At 42.3% G+C, this 26027-nt stretch overlaps 1 protein-coding gene across 1 annotated transcript in view; it reads left to right on the top strand.

Moving 5' to 3' along the window:
* INPP5F (inositol polyphosphate-5-phosphatase F) overlaps positions 1-26027 on the top strand; it is a 61418-nt gene that overhangs the window by 242 nt on the left and 35149 nt on the right. The window contains exon 2 of the mRNA XM_064144260.1: positions 23306-23386. Coding sequence (XP_064000330.1) covers positions 23306-23386 — 81 coding nt within the window. The remainder of the gene's footprint in view (positions 1-23305; positions 23387-26027) is intronic.

Below are 26027 nucleotides of genomic sequence, written 5' to 3'. Positions count from 1 at the left end.
GGGCAGGGGCGCGCCTCCGTGCCTGTTTCCTGCGTGGGGAAGGGCGGGCCGACACCCACCCGCCCGGGCTGCTCTAGCCGGGGCACGGCGGCGGCTGACAATGGCCGAGGAGAGAGGGTCGCTGAGGGGAAGGGCGGTGGTGGCGCTGCCCTCCGAGGACCGGTTGAGAGGACCGCCCCCAAAGCCGCCGAGGGCGCCCGGTAGCTGTGCCGAGCCCCGGGTCAGTGGGGGACGCCAGAGGCCTCCCTGAGAGTCTGTTCTGTGGGGCTCAGCCCTCAGCGGACTGGGAGCGACTGCCCTTCTCCGTCTCCCCGATGGTCGGAGAGGAGCCTGGGTTGCAGCCGTGGCTGTGAGCTGCGGAGGGAGGTCACCTGTGTCCCCGCTGGTGGCCCGGCGAGAAACGAACCTTCTGCGTGCTGAGGAGTTGTTCGTGCCCAGTGTACTTGTTCCTCTACAAAACGAGAGTCTGGCTGCCCCTGCCAGCTCCCTGTGCGTAACCCGAATGGTTCAGGGTGTTGAAATGCGTCTGGTCACCCTTGGGGGGGGGAGCATCGTTAGATAGGGAAGGACCATCTCGTGTCGGTGTCAGCCTTATGTAAGGGATGCTCGCCAGTACTTCTGACAGACTGTGAGTGCGTCCCTGAAGAAATGTGTTCCCAGCTGTCCTCTTTCAGGAGAAACCGAACAGGTGTCTACACCTGTATACTGCTCTCAAATTCTTGTAGTGACTGTAGGTGGTTCTAAGTGACAATGCCAGAGTTGGGGGTAAGCCTCTTAATATCAGGCTGCAGGGAAGGTAGCGGCAACAAAAAATTGTAGATAGTGAGTTGTGTTCACGGAGATTTTGAAGCAGTGACAGTGATAACATCCTACCTGGTAGCTTAGTCAGTAAAGGTGTCCTATGAACTATCATCTTTAGAGATAGCTTGCTTTGAGTGCTTAGATTTAAAGGACCGTAGCGTGCCTGCTTAAGAGTTTAAAATGCTCTAAGTAGTTGGATATTTCACCAAACTTCTGGCAGCCTTTGTAAAAGTTTTCCTCTTTATGCCAAAAAAGCCCAGCCAAACAGTCGAGTATGTATCTGGCTAAAGCTGGTTATCTGAGCACTGTAGGTATGCTTCATGAGCTTGCTTTCAGAGGCTGGACAAGCTTTATATGGAAACATCAAATACCACTGTAATCTCTGTTTATCCAAAGAACTGTGTTTTGTGCTGCTTGCTCTTCTGTTGTGTTTTTGTACTTGAGTCAAATCTTGACAGCATGATTTTTTTTGTGTGTGTGTTTATATCTCTCAGGTCAAATTTGTATTACAGTCTGCCCCAAGTTCATGTGACATGCTCTTGTCCAGCAGCCTCACTGATGGTTCCAAGTCCAGTCAGACTTTGAGTTATAAGTTGCCTTAACAAAATACTTGATGTTGTTAGCAGACAATGATACTATTCAGTGATATGCATTGTTTCTGTATGTGTGAGAAACCCAAACCATCAATTTAAGATCCATTGTAGTTACAATCATCTACATAATCATAAAAGCTCTTACTTGACCCAGTGCAATAAAAGCACAAACTAGTGAACTGTAGTTCTAGGAGATTGAAAGCTTTAATTTTAAAGGCATTGATTGCTTGTTTTCAGGCAGCTATGGCTGTGACTTATTTCTTTTCCTCCCTGAAGTCCATTAACTTCATGGAGGCATTGCCAGTGCCCCGCAGTCTGCTTGCATATGCTCAGCAGGATTTTGTCCTTAGCCTGTCTTTACATTTTCAGCCAGTATCCATGTGATCCCTGTTGTGTGTGCCCTACAGATTAAGGAAAGGTAACACCATACTTAAGCAGCAGTCTGCTTGAACCTCTTTGTTGGTCACATTTCCCCATTTCAATGTGTTTGTGATTTTGTTTTTCCAGTCCCATCTGTGGGTTGTCTTGTTCCATGTGGGCTCTAGGGCTGTGAAATGAAATACCTTAACGTGCTGAAAGTAAACCAAGGAATAAACAGTTTTTTTTCATGAGAAGTTTTTTTCTTGGATCAGTAGCTCTTGCTTTTACTAAAACTAAGCTGGAGATCCTCAAGTTTGTAAATGATCAGACATGATAAAAGGCTGATGGAGGCCACGGACCGGAAACGAGTAAATGGATTACTGTGATGAGTCACTGCCGTATGAAACAAAACAAAGTCATAGCTTGAGTTCATTGACATAGTTAGCAGTCCATCAGAAGCTTATAATCTAACTATGTCTTCACTGGTTTTGGCAGGCCTTGGCTTTATTCTGTCTCACAGAGGCTCCTCTGAATTACTTAATGCATTCAGGGACTGAAATTGATAATACTGTCAAACCTTGCGAAGTGTCATGTTGTATGATAGCTCTGACTCCAAAGAGTTGATGCTGAGCTTTATAATAGAATTACAGAATCACAGAATCAGTCAGGTTGGAAGAGACCTCCAAGATCATCCAGTCCATCCTGTCACCCAGCCCTAGCCAATCAACTAGATCATGACACTAAATGCCCCATCCAGTCTTTTCTTGGACACCTCCTGGGATAGTGACTTCACTGCCTCCCTGGGCAGCTCATTCCAATGCTAATCACTCTTTCTGTCAAGAACTTCCTCCTAACATCCAGCCTAGACCTCCTCTGACACAATTTGAGACTGTGTCCCCTTGTTCTGTTGCTGGTTGCCTGGAAAGAGACCAACCCCACCTGGCTACAGCCTCTCTTCAGGTAGTTGTAGACAGCAATGAGGTCACTTCTGAGCCTCCTCTTATCCAGGCTGCATACCCCCAGCTCCCTCAGCCTCTCCTCACAGGACTGTGCTCCAGGCCTCTCACCAGCTTTGTTGCCCTTCTCTGGACATGTTCCAGTATCTCAACATCTCTCTTGAGTTGAGTGGCCCGGAACCAGACACAGTACTGAAGGTGTGGCCTGACCAGTGTTCAGTACAGGGGAAGAATAACTTCCCTTGTCCTACTAGCCACACTGTTCCAAATACAGGCCAGGAGAATATGCTCCTTCCTCAGCTATAAAGGCATGTTGAGAAATTTGCTAATCCTGAAAGCTGTGTTTCTGACCTCCTTGAGTCATGGATTGAGCAGCTTGACTTAAAAAAGGCAAAATGCATTGGTAAATATTTGCTATAAAGCAAAGCCTGAGGTTGGCCCTAGTTTGAAGGATGTCTGCCTGCATTTACAAGATGTTTTAGTGTGTTTTTTTCCTCTGAAGTGAAAGCACTAATGAGTCACCTGCAGGAAATCAATGAGTCACTTTGGCATCATAGATTTTGTTGGGAATTCAGCTCTCTACAGTGTATTTTCAGTGTAGTGAAAAAACATGTAGTGTTCAACCATGCTTTAAATACCTTACATCAGCTTTTGGTCAGGATTTCACTCTTGGTTTGCTATTTATGCTCTGCTTAGCTGCTCCCCACTGGTAGTTCTACACAGCCTACAAACTTTGTTTTATTGATGTTGTGGGTTTCAAGTGTATATATTTAAATATGCATGGGTGTACACATATACAAAGGAGAGGAAGGATTGAAAACATTGAGTTCTTCTCACAGTTTTCTCTTTTGCTGTGTGAAAAATTGTGTTGGGCTTGATAATACTCTGAGCAGTAATGCCAGACCAGTTAAGATTGTGGATAGTTGCTACTAAAAGCTATTGGTAGTAATGCTGGTTCCCACCACCCTGGGGAAGAAAAAGTCCTACAAGATATATTGAGTGATACATAGATTGGAATGACTGTAAAGCAACTTTCAGACACTTCATGCTCAAAGACTCCATGACCTCCACCTGTAATTGCAAGGTAGCATTAAGATGTGTCTTATCCCTGAAGCTGTAGGTGGAGAGCAATGAGCATTTGTTTGCTTCGAACACTTGAGGAAATTAGTGTTGCAGTAGTGATTTTCATCTGTTGAAAATGGTTCTGAATCAGCAACTGAAGCAATGTCTCTTAACTGCTTTTTCTTTAATGATAAACATTTTACCAAGCAATATTTTCAGAGCACTGAGACAGATTTTGAGTGCCTTAGTCTGATAGTGTGAAATCTCTATGAGAAGACCACCTAATAGGCTACCTATATGTGACATTACAGGAGTCCTGTAGAAACTGTCCTAATTCCTGAGCTGTTCTTTGTGGTTGTAGAGGGGAGAAGAGTAGTTCTGTTGTTTGAAGCATGATGCCTGTGAATGCTCAAGTGAAGGCCTTAATCTAGTGAATGGTGTGAGGAGCAATGCCCTGGTAGCAACAGGTGTATCAGTAGGTTTAAGGCTGAATGTGGTAGTTTGAGGGGTTCTGGGTCTCCCTTAACAAAACCATAGTCCTGAGCATGGCTCTGAGGGGTGATGGCCTCAGCATTAATTCATGCTGCTTAATCAAGTGTTTCATACAAATCTGCCTTCCTGGATTTCAGTGGCATGCCTTGGAAACTGCTTGTCTGTTCTGGAAAATGGATTCTGGAGGAGGCAGTTGTAGCTTTAGAAAAATTCTCTCCATATTTCAGGTTACTTAATAAGGAACCTCAAGCTGTTTTCTGACACTTCTTAGCTGCAATGGTTACCCAACTGTTTCTCACCCTTGCCTGCTAGTTCTGTTCCCTTCTTTCCCCACCCTTTCTTAGTTGCCAGCACAATGTACTTGTGGTGTGTGTGATAAACCAGATGTAAGAACTGTTCTGCATTAGCTGCAGACTATCAAGATTATATGCTTAAATCTTGAGCAGTTAGTTCCTTTGTTGCTGGCTCTCTTACACAAGAGCTCAGAGAGGGCTGGGAGAGAGAGGACAGCTGCTGTGTACCTGCTACTTGATTGAATGCTGTATGCAGTAGTCCATTTTGTATCTCCTGACTGTAAGGTGAGATCTTAAAATGGATTTATCAGAGAGAAATTATTTTCTGCTTTGTAATTCCATCCATGATTCTTTTTGAAGTATAATAAACCCCAAACTGAGGCTTAAACGGGTTGGTAATACACTCTTTCCTAACCTGGTGAGAGTGAGATAAATCTTACAATTATAGAATCAGTCAGGGTTGGAAGGGACCACAAGGATCATCCAGTTCCAATACCCCTGCCATGGGCAGGGACACCTCACACTACATCAGGCTGTCCAGAGCCTCATCCAGCCTGGCTTTAAACACCTTCAGGGATGAGGCTTCCACCACCTCCCTGGGCACTACCCTCATGCTGAAGAACTTCTTCCCAACATCCAATCTGAATCATAGAATCAACTCCCCATTTCCAGCTTTGTTCCATTCCCCCCAGTGCTATCACTCCCTGGCATCCGAAAAAGTCCCTCCCCAGCTTTTTTGTAGGCCCCCTTAAGATACTGAAAGGCCACAATTGTGTCACCTGGGAGCCTTCTCCTCTCCAGACTGAACAGCCCCAACTCCCTCAATCTCTCCTCAGAGCAGCTCCAGCTCTGGTCATCCTCATGACCCTTCTCTGGATACCTTCATCCATATCCCTCTTGTCCCAGGTGATCCAGAACTGGACATAGTACTCCAGGTGGGGTCTCAGCAGTGCAGAGTAGAGGGGGAGGATCATTTGAGGTGAGATGCTTCCCGTTTAGTTTACTGTTGAATCTAAATAGCACATGACAAGTTGAATATAACAAAACTTTTCCTCTTGCTCTTTCTTTTGTATGAGGAGGTCTGAAAGTGCCAAACTTGACCCAGGTGTCTTGGAACTCCTGCCCACACTGCAATAACTTCAGGTTTTAAATGCATGAAGAACTCCTGAAGCACAACGTGCTGGGTGTGGGGTTTTGTTTTTTTTTCCCTATGTGATGTGAAAGTTGCTTCCTTTGTGAAGAAAAAAGGGGGAGAAAAAACCTACTTTAAAAAAAAACCTGCCAGAATGAAAATGAATCTGTAATTCAGGTGGACTTCAGTGGCTTGTGTTTTGTTGGTAGAGGTTAGACTTGTCTGTGATCCCATGGCTTAGCATTAGCTAAATAATCAGTAGGAAGTTGCAGTCTAACTGGAACTGAAACACTTTGATCTCTAGAAAGTACTGACAGGGAGTGGGCTTTCAATTACAGGATCATGGGATGTAAGGGGTTGGAAGGGAACCCTGGAGATCTTGGATTCCAACCCCTTTGCCAGAGCAGGACCATATAATTTAGCACAGGTCACACAGGAACACATCCTGGAAAGTCTCCAGAGAAGGAGATTCCACAACCCCTCTGGGCAGCTTGTTCCAGTGCTTTGTGACCCTTAGAGAAAAGAAGTTCTTCCTCATGTTGAGGTGGAACTTTGTGTGCTGCAGTTGACATCCATTGTCCTTTGTCCTATCTCTGGGTATCAGTGAGCAGAGGCTGTCCCTTTCCCTCCCTTCCTGACCTCCAACCCTCATATTGATATACATTTGTTAGATCCTCTCTCAGTCTTCTCCTGACTCTCAGCCCCAGGTCTCTCAGCCTTTCCTCATCAGCCAATGCTTCAGTTCCTGCATTCTCATAGCCCTCTGGACTCTCTTGAGTAGATCCTTGTCCCTCCAGAGCCAGGGAGCCCAAAACTGAAGGCAATATTCCAGGAGAGGTCTCATCAGGGCAGGGTAAAGGGGGAAGGAGAACCTCCCTCAATCTGCTGGACACACTCCTCCAAATGCACCCCAGGATCCCATTGGCCTTCTTGGCTACAAGGGCACTTTGCTGTCCCATGGAAGGGTCTCCACCCGTCTCAAAAGCTTGTGGTTTTCTGAGTTGTGAAAACCATTGGGTTTTCTCACAGCTTATTGGTGTAAGTGCTATTTTAGCTGTATGTGTAAGGAAGCATTAAAACTTTAAGCAGGTTAAGGTTTAAACTGTCCAAACTGTAGTAAAAGGAGACCTCTTATTTGATATGCCACCTGTGTTCTTTTAAGACAGCTACTGTAGATTGAACTGTGATTTGTTTACTGTGTTTTTATATTTCATGACCTTTAACTGATGCTGTTAAGCACACATCACTGAGGTTATGCCCCAGAAAGAATAGTTAATGCTGTAGCTCAAGTGTGTCAAAATCCCCTCTCAGCTTACCTGAAGGTTTTGGGTGACTTCAGGAAGTGCTTTGATGGGCAGCAAGGTAATTGCTGGTAATGGAAGTGTGAGACTTGACAAGAAGAAAACACTTTCTCTTTCTTCCTTCCCAAAACCTTTTTTGGTGGGTTGGAGCTAGATGATCTTTGAGGTCCCTTCCAACCTAAACCATTCTATGTTTCTATGCATGGCAGCTGCAACAGGAACCTCTGACGTGCCAAGGCTGTGCTGAGGCACATCTATTAAATACTTCCTTCAAGCTGTGAGACTTCTTAGATGATGCTTGAGAATTTTCCTTCAGAAACAGCTTCTTCAGTGCAATATGGAACAGGTCTGATGTACAATGTGGCAAAGTACTGAATTGTGTTTCAAAAACTCATTCTGTTAGGGTTGTGTATTGAGACAACACAGCCCAGATTTTGGCTGACTCCCTTTTTTCCTATCAGATATCTCCAAAGATTTGAGCCTACTGAGAGAAGTGGGGGTTTGGGTAGTGTTTAGGTGTTTCATCATTACTGTTATGAAGCACATGAATATTTTAATATAGAGACTTAGAGATTGATGTGTAAATTTGCTTCTCATGAAGAGTTAAATTCATGATTTAAAGCAGTTCTGTTCATGGAAGGATTTGAGTTTGTTACAAAAATGCATCTGGTTATTCTGAGAGATTTGGTTGTGCAGCCAAATCTGTATGTTTGAAAACTGTCCTGGTCTGAGCAAGAACAGAACTAATTCTGTTCAGTGACTGTTTTTACTTTTCACCTAAATATCCTGTAAATGATGGCACTTTCTGAAGTTAACAGCACATTTTTGCATCAGTGGCTGCTGCTAGCAGTGATCATAGAATCATAGAATCAGCCAGGTTGGAAGAGACCTCCAAGATCATCCAGTCCAACCTATCACCCAGCGCTAACCAATCAACTAGACCATGGCACTGAGTGCCTCATCCAGTCTTTTCTTGAAGACCCCCAGGGACAGTGCCTCCACCACCTCAGTGTTTGTAGTTAGCACCAAGGACTGGGGTGCAGAGAGGCTTTGATTTATGCTTGATGCCATGGAGGTCAAGGTCATTGCTAAACTTTGTTTGTCATCTTTGGGATGCAGAAAGTAAAAGGCCACTCCTGCAGGGAGGAGGAGACAGGAAAGGGGTTCTCAAACTGACAAGGGATTCCATCCCCTGGACATCACATTCAATGTAAAGCTGAAGGCTAATGAAAGTCAAGCCTCTGTCTGAGGAGGACTCTCTCTGTTCTTATGCCTTTGATCCTGATCCAAATATTCTTAAATCTATTTCCAGAATCCAGCTCATGAATCCAGTTCCCTTCTGCTGTGGAGTCCAGTCTGAGACTTCCCTAGTGCCTGTCCACAGCATTAGTGGTGACAGTGACATCAGGGGGGTTGGGTTTGTTTATATGTACTTGTATATAATTAGTATTATCATCATCATTGGTTTTACTAAAACCATTTTAGCTTTCTTTTCCAACCTGTAAGTCTCTTTCTTGTTCCCTTTATCTTCCCCTTTGTGAAGGGAGAGGGGTTAATAGCATCTGTGTCTTGTCTAGTGGCCAGCCCAGCCTTAACCCTTGACAAAACCCTCCTGTCCTGCTCTGGAAATCTAGCATGACCTAGAAGGATTTAACTCTTCTCTTTACTTAAACAAATGGCAGCAACAAAAAACTTTGCCCAGTTTATTTTCAGTCCCGATTTAGCCACATCACCTACTCTTGCAAGGATCATTTACAAGAATTATTACCAGGAAATAACACTTCTTCTGAGATGAGTCCATTGAGAAGGGATGTGCCTATGGGGACCTGCAGGCTTTTCTTCTTCCTCCATCTGTTTAAACCTTTTGTGAAGTGCACCAATTCCTGTCTGTGGGGTTAATGCTAATGGTCTCTGGGTCTGTCAGTGGATCTAGCTATCTTTATGTGTTGAAGGCAATGCATTTCATGTCTTCATAGCAATTAAAGTGATAGGAACAGGAATCACCTGACTTTAGAACAACTTTAGAGGTTGGAAGGGACTCCCAGAGATTGAGTGCCAAAGCAGGGTCACCCAAAGTAGTTCGCACAGGAATTACATCCAGGTGGGTTTGAAAGGTCTCCAGAGAAGGAGACTCCACAACCTCTTTGGGCAGCCTGTTCTAGGGCTCTGGCACCCTCACTGTAAAGAAGCTTCTCCTTGTGTTGAGGTGAAACCTTCTCTGTTCCAGTTTGTAGCTGTTGCTCCTTGTCTAATGGCTGCTAACCACCTAAAAAAGATTGGCCCCAGCCACTTGACACCCACCCCTCAGATACTTGTACTCATTGATCAAATCTCCTCTCTGTCTTCTTTTCTCCAGACTAAAGAGAAAAACAAATTATTGGGTGGGTTTCTAGAGAAGTTTGGAAATACTGCAAACCCCTTCATGAAAGCTCTGCTTTACTGAGCAGGACCATTAATACTCAGTGATGTCTAATAAATTTCTGTTCCAAGCACCTCTAAATCCTTCAACAAGAAAAACTCCAGAGAGAATTTTTTCCCTGAAAAGCTGAACTGAAATGAATGGAATTCCACTTGAGTTTCCTTTTAAGGAAGAACTGAGTTGAATAGAAGCCCTGAAATAGTGTTCATTGTGTCTTGAAATTTAAATCAAGCTATTTGAATGTACTTTGGGTCTGAAAAGTTAGTATTTTGAGTAATGTGGTAAGTAAGCCTTTACCTGAGGTAACATGATAGGGAATAGTAGGCAAGATTGTACTGAAATGCCCAAGTATATCACATAAGAGGGCAGCATTATGCAAAGCAGAATTCCAAACCAAATTTAGAAGTACATGATCTTGCCCAAGAGATAGTTGCAAAACAGCAAATGTGCTGCTCTGTTATTAATTGCTGAGTTCCAAATTGTTTTCTCTTTGTCTGCTCCTCAGTTTAGGAAAACCAGCAACTTTCCCATGTGTAGCTGATGCATAAGTTTTCCTCTCCACTGAAATGTCTCCCAGTAGTGTGTAAAGGATATATTCCTATCTGTTATTTGATTAATTAGCTTAAAAATAACAACAACAAAAAGGCAGGGATACATAGCATGTGTCACAAAATCCTTTCCTTTTATCTTCTGTTCCTGAAACATGTCAAATTTTTGAGAATAACTTCTTTATTTCATGGTTTAAGTAGTTATCTCAAATCCTGAATTCTTTTTTCTGCTGAGTTTAACTGGAGAGTCACAGAGGAAAGTTAATTATGGAGTGAGGACAAAAGAGGAGGGATAGGGAAAACCTCACCTTGAGTTGCCTTGGCTCTCCACAGCAGTACCAGTATTTCTCTCACAGCTTTTAAGAACCATTGCCACAAATCAGTGGTAAATAAAACTTTTGTACAGTTGTGATGTCCTTCTGCTCATTTAAGGCTTATATTTAAATCTATTGAGGATGGGATAGCTTTCTTGTGTTCTCTTTTGAGTATAGCTGAAACTGGGCAAACTTTTTAAAGCAGCATGTCTTCAGAACAAGTGAATATAGTATTTGCTCTGCTTGGTAAGTAGGTTTGAATAAAATCTTTCTCCTACCTTTCTGATAATTTCCCTTCTACAAAGTAAATAGGACTGGAAAAAAAAAGCAGACAACCTACTGCTTTTCTGGCTTTGAAGATATACTTACAAATCACTGGGGCATTGAAATAACAGCTGAAATTAGGAAGGTCTGTTGGTCTGTAGTAATATTAATGTTATTTTTGGAAGGGTAAAATGCATTATTTCCTTACCTGTATCTGCTGTTGAGAAAGGATGGGTGGGCAGAGGCCAATGGGATGAGATTTAACAAGGCCAAGTGCAGGGTTCTGCACTTTGGCCACAATAACCCCAAGCAGCACTACAGGCTGGGGACTGAGTGGCTGAGAGCAGCCAAGAGGAAAGGGACCTGGGGGTACTGATAGACAGTAGGCTGAAGATGAGCCAGCAGTGTGGCCAGGTGGCCAAGAGAGACAATGGCATCCTGGCCTGCATCAGGAGCAGTGTGGCCAGTAGGACAAGGGAGGTTATTCTTCCCCTGTACTCAGCACTGGTCAGGCCACACCTTGAGTACTGCATCCAGTTCTGGGCCCTTCAATTCAAGAGAGATGTTGAGGTGCTGGAAGGTGTCCAGAGAAGGGCGGCAAAGCTGGTGAGGGGCCTGGAACACAAACCGTATGAGGAGAGGCTGAGGGAGCTGGGGTTGTTTAGCCTGGAGAAGAGGAGGCTCAGGGGGGACCTCATTCCTGTCTACAACTACCTGAAGGGACATTGTAGCCATGTGGGGGTTGGTCTCTTCTCCCAGGCAACCAGCAATAGAACAAGGGGACACAGTCTCAAGTTGTGCCAGGGGAAGTATAGGCTGGATGTTAGGAGGAAGTTGTTGGCAGAGAGAGTGATTGGCATTGGAATGGGCTGCCCAGGGAGGTGGTGGAGGCACCGTGCCTAGAGGTGTTCAAGAAAAGCCTGGATGAGGCACTTAGTGCCATGGTCTAGTTGACTGTCTAGGGCTGGGTGCTAGGTTGGCCTGGATGATCTTGGAGGTCTCTTCCAACCTGGTTGATTCTATGATTCCAAGTAGGCGTTTTACTAGCAGAGTTCAGCACTGTAGAAGAACAAAGGGAAATTCTGAAGTTAAAAACCCACTGAGCTTCAGTGGCTTAGTGCCCATTTGTGTTTTAAGAGTCACTTCTGGGTGCTTACCAGAATGGCATTTACAGGTTTGTGGAAGGGCTGAGGAGATGATTCTAACTCCAAGTGGTTGTAATGTATCTACCAGCTGCCCACACCCACACCAGTGTTCTCTGAAGTGGGAGGTATGCACCTTGGGGGTGCATAAAGATAATCCTCTGGAGTGTGGGAAGAAAATACTTTGTGCTGTTAATAAACACTGTTATAAAACTTTATTTCATCCATGTAAATCTATTTCTGTGTATGTTTTATGTGTGTAATATGGACTGGGTGACCTTGGAGGTCTCTCCCAACCTGCTTGATTCTATGTAAATAATATGTATTTATGGTGCAGGCTAAACTGTATTTTTACTGCTGTGGTGTGTGACAGGGTTTGAAGAGCACAGATCTGTAGGATTAGATTCTGTTTGGAGGGAACATGTTTCACTTGCTAATAGCAGCTTCTTACCACTTGTAGTTCAGGAGTTCCTTGTGGAGCATCCTTTTGATGCTGGATGCTCTCCAGCCAACTGAATATTTTCCATACTATTTTTTAGTTTCCCAATCAATGCCTGGTGACTCAGGAAATTTTGTGACTGCAGCAGAATGCAAGAAGTGTTCTGGATCAAAATTAACAGTAAGGGTTCTTTTTGGTTGGCTGCTTTCTTTAGGCCTTGCTTCCTGTTCTTGCAGCAATAATACGAACTTTTGTATACTCACATCCCCTCTGCTTGAAATCTGTGACCATACAGCATGAGTTGTGCTGGAAGTGTTCCCTGTTCATCTAGCTGAACTTGGAGTGTCCAAAAAAGCTAAATGACAGTTTCAGTTTCTTAGACATCAATGGGGTAGATATGCACTTAGTAGTGCAGTGTCCTTCTGCAGTTGAGACAGGCACTCTGCAACGAACGTGCTGTGAATTAGCTTGGAATGCTAATCTTTGTTACTGGCGACTGGGGGTTAGGCAGGCTTTCTAGCAAGGCTGTAAGGTGTAGCAATGACAGCTCAGGAGGCGTTTACATCCTCCTAGTGTATCCTATCTGTAGGCTTCTTAAGAGCTGTGTGTGTAGTCAGGTTGGGGAGTAGTGGTGATTTGATTTCTCTTTTGTAATGCAAACTATTTCAATTCAAAGGGATTGAAGGCTCACAAGAATCTAATTTAGAGAAATCCATACAAATGTCCAAGATAATTAAACTGGGTGATTATCTGAAGGGATAACTTGGTCAAAGTTTGAGGTGAGAATATTCAAATGTAACACTTCATGATTAATTAAGAGCTTGCACTTGTAATACCAAACTTCTTACCTCTCCATCTTTTTGCAATTACAGTAGCTTAATTGTAAATTTAGAAGCCTGTGCTGAAAGGAAAACTTAATTAGGCTGAATTCTGTTTTGCATAAGTAGCATTTTATTTCCTACAAGAGAAAGAAGTTCAAGTTTATGCTCTTAAGCCTTTCCAGTTAATTTGTAAGCTCTTAATCCTGGTTAATATTTTGGAACACTGTTCAAAGATGAACTGGTACTGGGTAGCAGGCCTTCTTTTGAAAAACCACAAAGGTCAAACAGTGCTGATAATAAGTCTTGTAGTTGTCTTTGATCTAAAGCAGACATAAAGGGGGAAAAAAAAATCTCCAGTCCATTTAAAAATAGTATCAAAGGTTTTTCCTGAAGGTTAACACTTCAGGTGTCAAAAGTTACATTAGCAGAGCTGAAAGATTTACTCTGGCTATTTACAGTGGATTACTTAGCTTTTACTTTGTGTAAATAAATGGATATTGCTGTTGAAAACGAGTGGGAAAATGCTATTCTGTTAGGCTATGGGAAGAATTTTTGGGAAATAGCTGCATTAAATGATATAAAAAGGGAGGGAGCATCCCTGTACTGGGAGCTATGGAGAGGAGCCAGAGGGCAGAGGTTTGCTCTTCCACTATCTGTGTGAAAACACAGAATAGATGGGGGTGGTGAGGACATTCCTTATCATGGTAGCCAGCTGGCCCGTTTCAAGGGCACATCTATACTGGATCCACTATTAAAATCTCAAGACTGAAGTACTTTAAAGTGCATGATGCTGCTATGAAATTGTTGCATAGGTATGCAAACATGATTGGAACTTTAAAGACTTTTCCAACCTAAGTGATTCTGTGACTTACATCTGCTTATATACTTATGTATATGTACATAACTGAGCTTGAAGTTCAGTGACGTTTGGTTTGGTAGGGCTATTGGTAGGAAGTACACTGATGGGAAACACTTGCTAGCTAAGGTCTATTCCTGAAAGCAAACAGTTTGAGGAAGATCAGTATACACCCTTAGGGCTAGAAGATAGAGTTACAGACAGTAGTAGCTGTTTGAAGTTACTGTAGTAACTGAAGTATTGAAGTGGCACAGTGATAAAGACTTGGTGACTGTTAAAATCATTAAGAAGCATCCATCAGTTTATTGAACAGGTAGCAGGTTGGCAGAGGGTCTTGCTCTGAAAAGAGCTAATCACTCCTCTTATATAGAGCTTAAAAATATATGTGCATTAGGATTTAGAAAAAACTCAGTTTACATAGATAAGGTCCTTTAACTCCTGGTTCTTCATTGTCACCTTCTGGCCTCCTGATAACATTGCTACTAAATCTTCTGGTTAGTTCTTCGAGTTGGTTTCCAGACAGTCATCAGGTGGGTGAGAATTCTTATCTTGGCCCCTTCACGTTTGGCAGCTGCAATTTTGTCTGAACTCAAGGTTATGGTGGTCTTATGTTTTAATTAAAACATGACTAAAAAGCTCTCTCTTATGCTAACACTTTATCTTTTATGCTGCTGAGAGCTTTGTCACAGGCAGAAAGTCTAACAGAAAGAAAAACAATTCATGAAAATGATTCCAATAGAAAGAAAACACTAAGGAAAAACAACCAGTGAGGTTCCCCACTTCATTTCTCCCTTCTTTTTTCCACGTCAAACTCCTCTATAGTGCTCTGACAACACCACATAAAACATTTGAATACCACACATACCACTACAATTAATATTATTAACATAATGCTGCTTATCCTGTTCAGGTTGGGTAGCCACTCTTAGTTTATGCAGCACTTCTCCAAAGCCAAAGCTGGTCTCATCGTTAGCCACTTTGTGGAGTATTTTAGCTCGTTTGCCTGTTTGATTTGAATCTTCCTCAATTTTGTGCTCTTGGTTAATACAGACACAGCAATTTTAGTTCATTGCAGCACACCCCCCTCCCCCCCCTTAAGGGTTATGAGATCCAAGGCCATTCTGTTAAGTAAAGCTACAAGGATGCTGTTTGTGACTGTACTCTTTGGATGTCATCACTAGAGCCACTTACATTTCACCTGCTACATTCATGATTGCTTTTGCTGATTCACTTGGTTCAAGACAGGGAACAAACCATTTAACAAAGCTGTGGAAAGCTGTTGGTCTTAACCAAGGCGTTTAACTCTCCTTTTTCTGATTTCCATATGGTTCTCACAATCTCTTGAGGGAGTTGTCTTTAGTTATAGATGACATCTTAGGGTGTCAAATGCCCTATTGCATGTGTTCCTCTCCAGTTCTTAGGTGAAGCTTTTCAAGCATATTCATTTCCACAAAGCCACCACCATCCTACTGGTACCTGGCACTGCTTATCCCAACCAATCCTTTCATCCATATCATGATGATTGATGTATTTTTATGACTATTCCCTTAGCATTATAGGTCACTTCATTTATACTATTAGAGCCAAAGTTAGCTTTCAGAACACATCTCCTATAAAGCGTAGTGTTAGTAATTACAATTCAAATCTTGGTCCAGGGATTGCAGAACCACTGCCATACTTCACATGTACCATTCTCTGCCATTTAGAAAATGAGATGTTGGTCCAGTTTATACTGACTATTTTCATATAAAGGTACTTTAAAATTTTCTCTAGGCATGGCAGTACAGATCAAACAATCTCTAGCCTTAATACTATTAGCTAAAGTTTAGAAAGCCTGATATTGTGCTTTTTTATGCTGAGCACCAGTTACAGTATTTACACACCACTGCAAGCAAGGGAAATAGAAATTTTCCCATCATCATCTTGTTGCTGCAGTTTTATCTTCAGAGGTATGACAGATTCAGAAGTGCACTGCTTATCTGGAGCTTTCTTCACTCAGGAGTAGTGTATCTGTGCTGGCTATTCCTTGATCTTGATTGCAGTGTAGGTTGTAAGAAGCAGCTGATAAGGTCTCCACTCTTCATCAAAGGGATCACCTGTAAAATTCTTAACAGAGCTAAGTTCCCAAGGCATTTTGTTTCATTTTCTCCAGTTGTTTTTCAAAAAGAGAACATAATTTGTAGGTGAGAATTCCCCAATTGATTCACATCTTACCCTGTATGCATATCACATTCGGTGTTTTGAAATCCTTGCACTCCAAGTAATGTAATTTTGCCTGTTCATTGTTTTACTAAATGATTGATTTTTCTCCACTTGCCCACTGGCCTTGTGATCTACAGGGTATATGCAATTGCCAACTACTTTCCAGTATTTTCTAGTCTGTTGCATTACTCAAGGACAGAAATAAGTACCTCTGTCTGATACACTCCCAAAGAAAGCCCCTGGCCACCTGAAAAAGTTTCTGTGAGCAGTAAAAGATACCCCCATTCTCTTGGGTATTTTGAGAAATCAATTTCACACTTAGGAATTTTCTTTCCCAGCATATCTCAATGTGCTTTATTGTGTTCTACCTTAACAACTCCCCATTTTAGTTTACCTAAAATTATAGCCCTAACATTGTTTAATTGAGTCCATCCTTAAAAGAATAGATTAATCTGGTTTTTAAATACTTGATCTCCTGGTTGCTTAAAATGCTTTTTCTATTATTTAAGCTTGAGGCTTATCCCTTAAATGTGTTTTCTGTTGTCTTGACCCCATCATCAGCCAATTTATTACCTTTCTCTGGATCAGTGTTAACTTTTCATGGAACAGCAATCTCAGTCAGCAGTTGGGCCAGTTCTGACAGATGTAGTATCTCTTCTGCATACTTTATTTGCTTTCCTTTGAGCTGTTAAGATTCTTTTAATACTCCTCTGTGATAGTTACTGCTTTCCTGCTTCTGGTATATCTTGCCAGATGAAACTACTCCATCCATACTCTGCATTGTTCACAGGCTCTTCTTTCAAGTCTGGTCTGCTAGAGTGTACAGCTTCCATGGTTTCCAGACAACTGTGGTTCTGTGTTGACCCCACTGAGAAAAAAAGATGGATTTATAATGTTGGTTACTTCAATCAGGATGTCATCACATCAGGCCTAATGCTCCTTTTTTTTCTTTGAAGGTCTCCAATCCTGACTGAGTAATCTCTCTCTTTATCAGTTCATATAAAGGTTTTACTACTAGTCCATAATTACAGATCCATAATTGGCACTAACCTGTCATTTCCAGAAAGGCTCTCAAATTCTGTCATCATCCGGAGAGGAGTATTCTGCAGAAAGAAGCTTTCTGGTGCTGCTGTTTCCAGGTGGATTGCTTGCTGCAAGAGACTGACTTGAAATCCACTTAGTCTCAGAAAAAGTCTGCTTGTGTCTCAGTTTCTAAGTTTTAGTGTTAAGTCACAGAACTGCAGGGCTGTTCTTAAACCCTTATGATAACACTGTCCATTTACACTGATTTTTTTCCCCTACTTGTGATAGGGCTTTACATGCAAACTTTTCTCAGCTCTCTAGGGGCCAAGACAAACAGAAAATGTCTCTTAGATCTGTCCCTGTAGAGTCACCTAATACATCCTGTCTATTTTCCCTTTCCCTGATAACCTCTAAATTCACTAAAATTAAACTTAAACCACCTAGTAGCTGTTTCTCCTGCACCTTAACATTATACTTTCTTACTTAAATGCCATCCATGCATTCAATTATATTAAATCTTTACCTAATAAAACTAATACATTCCAAATTATCTTCATGTTTTAAAGGTTTTTTATGGAGATTCCTTTTCCTGTTGGCCAGGGGCTTTTTTACAGTTACAAAATCAGTGCTCACAGCCATTGATTCTAGATTGAAAACAGAAAAGAAGCATCTCTATCTACCAAAAGTTCTCTCTACCAAAATTGTCTTCATGTTTTAAAGATGTTTATGAAGATTCCTTTTCCTGTTGTCCACTGGCTTTTTACAGCTACAAAATCAGTACTCACAGCCATTGATCCTTGATTTAAAACCCAAGTGAAGCATCTGTATCTACCAAAAGTTGTATCTACCAGAATTCTTACTTCATGTTTTAAAGGTGTTTATGAAGATTCCTTTTTCTGTTGGTCAGTGGCTTTTTAAAGCTACAAATTCAGTACTAACAGCCATTAATCCTTGATTTAAACCAGAGAAGAAGCATCTGTATCTACCAAAAGTTCTACCTCTTTTTCTTGGTTTTAGCTGGTGCATCCATTTCTGATGCTGTGTCAGCCTGCCATTTCGGACAGTCTTTTTTCCAGTGTTCCTTTTCATAACAATAAGAACACTGATTTTTTCTCAATTCCTTCTTCATCCATTTTCTTTGCCCCACCATCTCTCGAATGACAAAAACCCTCCAAGCCTCTTCTACCAATCTCTTTAGATCTCTCGTATCAGGCTCTTTAAGTTTCCGGAGTTTTTTCCGTATATCTGGGGACGACTGTTCCCGAAACAGGGAAATGAGCTGTTGCTTCCCTGCATCGGAAGCAGGGTCTAGGTCTGTGTGCTTCCTCAGGGCGATTTGCAAGTTCTCTAAAAATTCTGTGGGAGATTCCTGTGGTCCCTGTCTAACAGTGTATAAGGCTGATTGATTTGCTGCTTCTGCTGTTGCCTTTTCCGATCCTGTCTTATCCCCATCTTGCCCGGGAAGCGCTCTGTTATTGCTTTGCCCCTGCATCTGATCTTGTACATATTTCAATATCAGTTGTTTCTCAGTTTCAGACCACCTCCAGGCTCTGTGATACCACCACAGAGAAAGAACAACTATCAGTCCTGCTATGAAAGACAAAACGAACATGGTCCAGTTAATGTTCAAAGGTTTCTGATCGTTCCGTAGGAATTTGCCTTGGGAAAAAAAAGCCAATCGCACAAACGGTTTAGTACTCTCGTTCTCAGGCTGAAGCACAGGTCAGGAACCGTAGAGCACTACGTGCAGGCTTATCCCTGTATTACATCCGCAGCTGCAGCGCGCACTTAAGTCTGATACTGTATCACATGAAAGCAAAGCAGAGCCTGGACTTGCCGGAGGCTGTTCTCGGAAATCACGGTGAGAAAGACGAAGGAGGGAAACGCAACACGTTAGTATTGACGGCACAGTCACAACAGCTCTATTAGCATTCGAAAGCATTAATCAAACACGCACCCATCAAGCCCCCTCCGCTGCAGCCTAAGCGGTGCGGGAGATGAGGCTGTGCCGACACCTCCCACTCCCCGCAGCCTTCTTCGCTCCGGAGAAGAGAAGTGGGGAAAGTACCCTGCAGGCACACAGCCACAAACCGCACTACCAAAGCCGAGAAAATCCTTCCCCCCAATTCCTTAGAGCGTTCCAATGGTCTGGTACCTTCTGACTCCTGCGCAGAGAGGGACACCGAAAAGCACCCCCCCCCAGTTTAAAGAGGAGAGAAAGGTTCACCCTGGTTCTTCCCCTACCAGGTAGGGTGTGAACAGGGAGCTTCTGTCTCTTCTATCACGTCGTCCGCACCTGGCGTCGCAAAGCGACTTACGGTTTTAACCTTCCCGAAAGACCCGGTCTCTCCAAAACTGTTTTGTAAGGGATGCTTTGTAGCGCAGCTGAGTCTTGTCTGCGGCAGCCGAGGTCCAGGGAGAGGCGGGAGTCCCCCTAGGAAGATTTCTGGTGGTGCCAGGGAAAGATCCTAATCCTCTCCGAGAGCACAACTGAACTAGAGAAATAAATCAGCATCCAGCGGAGTCCTCGTTTTGGGGCTCTTTCGGTCTAAGCGGGTCAGTCTCAGCGCCGGTCGCTCCGCTCCCACGATCCGTTGAAGCCCAAAAGCAGATCTCCTGCCTGGCTCCCCAACTGACGCGGTGATAAAGACTTAATGATCGTTAAAATAATTAAGACGCATCCATCAGTTTATTGAACATGCAGTGGGTTCTCAGAGAGTCGTCCCCGAAAGGCTTCGAACCCCGAAAAGAGCCAATCACACCTCTTATATAGAGCTTAACTATACATATGCATTAGAATAGCGAAAAACTTATTTTGCATAGATAAGGTCCTTTCACTCCTGCTTTTTCATCATCTGGCTTCCCGACAACACAAGTTCTAGTTAATTCCTCTAGTTGGTTTCCAGCCAGTCTTCAAGTGGGTGAGAATTCTTATCTTGACCCCTTCACGGTTGGCAGCTGTGTCTGGCAGCTGCAATTTTGTCTGAACTCAAGGTTGTAGTGTTGTCTTGTGTTTAAATAAAACATTCTTATTTATGTCTAAAAAGCTATCTCTTCTGCTAGCACTTTATCTTTTATGCTACTTTATCTTTTATGCTACTGAGAACTTTCTAACAGGCAGAAGGTCTAACAGAAAGAAAAGCAGTCAACAAAACCCATTCCAATGGAAAGAAAACACTTAATGAAAAACAAGCAGTGAGCTTTCTCACTTCAGAAATTATTTCAAACCCTTTTTCCTTCTTGCCCTCTCCCCATAGAAAGCTTGCAACCTGCTTCCTTAAACTCTTCAGCTTTGCCTGGAGTCCTTCAGTGCTGAGCATCCCAAAGCAGCAGTTTGTTTTCTTATCTGACTGAGGATCCAGCTCTGCTGGTTGTAAACTGGAGAAAGAGCTAGAAAGCAGTTTTGGCTTCTGATGCTCTTCCAAGTTTCTTTTGTATTGCCTTTTTTAGGCTTATATTTGTGTCGACACAAGGAATTAAGGAAACTTTATCAGGCATTGCATGGCCCTGCATCACTGCTGGCAAGCTATGAGGGGTGGTGGTGGAAGTAATCTCATCAAAGCTGGTTTTGTTCTGTATTTGTGACCGAAGCTCTATTGTGCTGCAGCCACAATGTTGATAGGATCAGTGTGAATGGTGAACGTGTCCTCAGCGATGGTTAATCTCTGACAGGAATCAGAAAAAAGAGGCAATGCTTATTCCAGTAGCTTGAATTTGGTTAGTGGGGTAAGGGGAAGAGTGAGCAGTTTCGTGCTTTGGGATGAGAGCTTTTTAAGTGGGTACATACCTCAGAGTATTAAGGGCATATGTCAATGTCTGTCAAACCTGGTCAATTCTCTCAAATGAAAACACACTGAGGACACCAGAGCACTTCTGGACTCAGGGAAGATATTCCCTGGGGCTCAGTTCACTGCTTGTAGTGACTTGCTGTGCATAGCTTTCTGCTTGGAAAGACAGTGACTATTTTGGCAGAGCTTGTTGTCGCCAGTACAATACTGTAAGAAGTCTGCTTCAACAATATTGTGCCACAGTTTCAGGTTGATAAGTCTTTACTCCTGAGTTTCAAGAGGTCAGTAGACAGCTTGTATGACATCTACAAGAAGAAAGGTTTGTGTGAGGAAGTGAGTAAATTATATTTCATGTTCTATCTCAAAGCATTCGGTCTGGTTTTGGCATAAAGTTCAGTGATCCAGTGTCTTCCTCCGTAGAGCCATGTGGTAGTTAATTCTTAACAATAAGGTATTTGTTAAATGAAACCCAAACAAACCCAGAAAAACAAACCAGAAACAAAAAGAAAAACAAATAAAAGAAAAAGAATTAGAATTTACCTTGTGCAAATGGAGCATTTAGCAGTCAGAAACGTGAGCATGTGTGTCTGATGTGTGTTATTTGAAAACTTCTATTTCCAGTTTTATTTTGCATGGTTACTTTCCCCCTTGGCTCTAGAAATAACTTCTATCACTGTCTACCAATTTATGCTACCCCTTAAATTCTGCCATGTTTTGCAGTTAAAGACTAATCTCCTACAGGCTTGCAGCTGACTTCCTTGGATCTCTGTGTATTTGAAGTTGTTACATAAGCAAAGATTAAGTGGTTATAATTTTCAAAGATAGAAGATGGTGGCTGAAGGCAGCTGCTGCCAGAATTGCCAAGCAGATGAAATCATTGCAAGGAAATACCCTTAAACAATTTTACAGTACTATACAGAAATTGGAGGCAGCTTCTTTAAGACAGAGTAAATAGGGCTGACTCGACATGAAAGCTCTTAGTTGGGGGTGGGTGGGAGAATGCCAGTTAAATCTTTTCATCTGGACTGTTTTCAGGGCTAGAGGTTCTTCTTGGGTGTTGACTGTGAGTCCAGATATGGCTGTCATGTGGGAACAAAGTTGTAATCAGAAGGCCAGAACCAGATGTGTTTTATTTAGCTAAAACAACTTACTTGGTTTGCTGTCACACATACAGTCCTGTAGAAAGCTCTCTAGAATGTGTAAGAAAAGAACCCAAAGTCTTGTGATTCTGCCACTAGACACAGTCAGTGTGACTTCACAACTGGTGTGTTTTCACAACCTAAAGGCATTTATCTTGTGAGATGCCTTCACACCTAGACTTTCTGGGACACTGCAAAGACACATTCGTCTCCTCAAACATTGTGGTGTTTTTGCTATGCTCTGCCTTCCCCAGGGAAGGTTTTCCTGAAGCAGTCAGCCTTAACTGTTAGCTTGTTAATCACACTTATCTCAAGAGTCAGTGCTGCCTGGCTGGTACATCCATATTTACTATCTTCAAAGTATAATGTGCATTTCACTTCAAAGCACTTTTTTTTTTTCCCTCCAAAGCTCCTCTGTAAGTGACCTCAAGAATCAAAAGTTTAGAGCCAATTCTCATTGTGTTGCTGTACTCTTAAGAGGGAAGTGTTCCAGTAGAAGTCTTGGACTTGATTTAATGTCCATGGTGGTGCTATGTTAATGGTTGGCCTTGACAGCCTTAGAAGCCTTTTCCAGCTGAAACAGTTCTGTGATTCTACATATGTCAGAGTGACCCACAAAACTAATAGAACAGCTTTGTAAGATCGACTTGCTCTACTCTGCCTGATACCAGTTTCCTTATGGCGAGTCTGAGCTATTGTTTCCTTATATCTGTATTCTCTCCTAAGTTACTGGAGGAGAACTTCATAGAATCATAGAATCAACCAGGTTGGAAGAGACCTCCAAGATCATCCAGTCCAACCTAGCACCCAGCCCTATCCAGTCAACTAGACCATGGCACTAATTAAGCAATTGGCCACAGTCATTTGCCATCTAGAGTTTTCCTACTAATATCTTTTGTCATAGCAGGAAATCAGTGGTTTAAAAAGGCTTAGATTGTCTTCTCTAGTACTAGGTTTGTAGTAGCTATGGTAAACCTTCAGTGTTTTGGTTCTTTAAACTCCTTCTGTACCTAGCTTTTTTTGGTGGGCTTCTAGCTCTCCCAGTGACGCATGAATGTGGAAATCAATTGCAAAGATATCAAGAAGTAGAAAAAGTCTGAGACAATATAGCCCTAGAAAATTCCTAAGGGAGAAGGCAAGACTGGGACTGTTGATGAACTGGGAATAGAAGTGAAAGATTTAGGAGTGAGGAAAGCTGCTTTGTTCCTCTTGCCTCTGAGTTTGACAGTGCAGATTTTTCACTCAACATACAGATGCTTTTGCAAGTTGTTTGGGGAATGTGGAGAGAATGACCGTCTCTGAATTAATTGTCCTGTTGAGTTTACTCTGATAAAAACAGGAGCTTTGTTCTTCCTTGCAGCTACTGATCTTCTTTTGGCTTGGAATCCCATTTGTCTGGGCCTGGTAGAAGGAGTCATTGGCAAAGTTCAGCTTCATACAGGTATGTGACTGGTTTAGGTGTGATTTCTTGTGTGAGTTTTTGTTGTTGTTGTTGTTTTTCTTTCCACTTTTTTTTGGTAGTATCACTGACTGAAAAAATACTGCGTAACTCAAATGGCATTTGTAGTGCTTGTTGCAGTGGAGGAGTACTCTGCAGCAATGTGAACTTGTCAAAGTCATTATATTGTAGCTGCAGATGCAAATTCTCTCTGCTTTCAAGGTTTGTCACCTTGCAAGACAGAACTGCACTCACAAAGCCTAGAAATTTGTTTGAAGTTCTGTAGGCTGTGTGCGAGCTGTGTAAAATTCTTGCAACCTATTAAATAATCCTTTCAAGCACTTTTCTTTCTTCTCTTCTGGTTAATGGAAATCTTCACAAAAAATATAAAGCTTGGATTCTCAATAGTACATGGAAATATGAAGAATAATTATTACTCTGCTAGATGACCCTTTGAAATTAAAAGGAACGCTTAAAGCTATTCGTAGTTAAATGTAAGGTACAAAATAGAAGCAGATGTAGAATGCATTGTGATTTAATGTTAATGAACTATCTCCAACTGATTCTGGCAACTTTTTCCTGTCAAATAAGCTGCAAATTCCTGCAGCCATAATAAATACTTAGCATGGATTGAAACATCTTTGTTTAGAAAGATTCTTCTGCAGGTAGAGCTCTGATGCTTATTCACTGACAGGAAAGGTAGCCAGAAACTCGGCTTCACTTACTGTTTGCTGGTTTGTTTTTTTGTGTGAGTGTTTAGCCCCTGCATTTAAAGTAGCACCTGGTGATATGATCAATACAGGTAAAGTTTCAAGTGTGTTCCAGGATGGCAGAATGGATTAAGTGCTGAAACAGATCAGATGTGTGTTCTCTATTGAATAGAATGATTAGTCAGGAAGGCAATGGCATACTAGGAGTAGGGAAAGAAGGAAGACAGACACTGGAGCAGCACTGCATTAGAGTGTGACAGATATAGTTCTAGGAAATGCTTAGCTCCATACTTACAACCCCTAGGTCCTATTCCTGAGAGTAACAGTTGAACCCATGTCTCCAAGAAGGTTATCATGTCTTCTTTTCAGTTGTGTTGCTTCATCTTCTTTGAACTTCACTTGATATGTTTTTTTTTTCTATGCTCATTCTACAGCAATCCTTTCTTAGATCTGATGATGTGAAGTGGTTCAGACTCTGCCATCTCACTTTCTCATCCAGGTTATCTGTGCTGTTCAGGAGGACTGATGGCTAAACTCCAGTGATGACCTTTTTCTGCTGTGGGAAAGTGCTCAGTGATTGTTTTTAGCGTGTTTTTTTTGTATTTGCCTTTTTTAAAGCGAGCACTTAGGTACACAAAGGCCTTTCTCCCTCACTCTGGGGAATTCAGTTATAAAAGCCTTTGAAGGGAGAGGTCTAGTTAAATGCCTTCTGGAAGATCTAGTAATTTATAGCAACTGAATAGCCTTGCAGGTGTGCTTATTGTGAGGCACTTCCTCTGCTTATGAAAGCTGAGTTGAAACTTTCCCTAGCATGTGACACTTCCACAGATGCCATCTTGCTATTGTCACGTTAATCAAGATTATTGGGTTGATATCTGGTCATCTTTCCATGTCTCCTGTAGAGCTACTGAATCAGTTATGTTCATCTGTTCAGTTGCTGCCTAGGCCAGTGGAAGCATTTCATTTCCCCTCTGCTTTGTTCAGATGAACACCATCACAAACTCTCCACAGACTGTCCTCTTTGTTTATAGTCTGGTGCTTAGTGATGCAGCTGTCCTGTAAACAGGTATTTATTTTCTACCTTTAAATGTCTGAAGAAAGGTACAACCTTCAGTTATTTATTCTTGTCCTTCTACTGAGAACTGCTGCTTATAGTTGATGAATGTTCTCCATCAGACTGCAGTCAAAATGAGGAGACCAAGATGTCTTAGGTCTCTTAAAACCTATTGCTGTCAGTGAACTCTCACTTGAGCATATTCAAATGTAGTTTTATGTAGCCCTCTAGCCGAATCATCTGGCACTCTGTAACAGTAACCTGTCTTCATTACATATTCCTGTATCAATCTTTGTCACCTGGAAACTTTATCAGAAGGATAAATATTTAACACTGCTGGACCATTATCCCCAGTTAGTAAGGGCACTGTGCTGTGGCAGCTGGTTGAAGTGCTTGTCTCCCAGAGCTGAGCTGGAACAGGAGGACTTGTTGCTCTGGTTTCTTCTCTCTTGCTACAGACTTTAAGAATCAGAAAAAACTTTAATTTGAAGCTTTTTTTGGCTTACTGTAGTCCTGCATGGGCTTGTCCTGCTTGGAACCTTGCTGTAAGCTCTTGCTGGAAAGCAGTACTGGTGTGTGTTAAAACTACTTAGCATGTTCTGACTAACACTAGAAGGTTGAAATCTCTTTCCATGTATCGAAGTTCCTTACCTTAATATTGTACCTTTATGGCTTGGGCATAGATACTTCATGGTTTTGAAATATTTGCTTAATGCAGGAATGGTGCAGTAGTCCTAACATGACCTTGAAATGTCTCTGTAGTCCATTTTGGTCTGTCTTTAATTTAGCATTGAGAAACCCTCACCAAATTGCTGTAAGTAGGGATGGGATTTACTCTTAATCTCACTGTTTTTATTGCTGGCCTAGTGCAGAACTTGTA

Source organism: Pogoniulus pusillus, chromosome 6 (assembly GCF_015220805.1).
Source record: "Pogoniulus pusillus isolate bPogPus1 chromosome 6, bPogPus1.pri, whole genome shotgun sequence".
Lineage (NCBI taxonomy): Eukaryota > Metazoa > Chordata > Aves > Piciformes > Lybiidae > Pogoniulus > Pogoniulus pusillus.
Note: the sequence above shows the minus strand (reverse complement) of the source record. Positions and strands in the feature narration are given on the sequence as shown.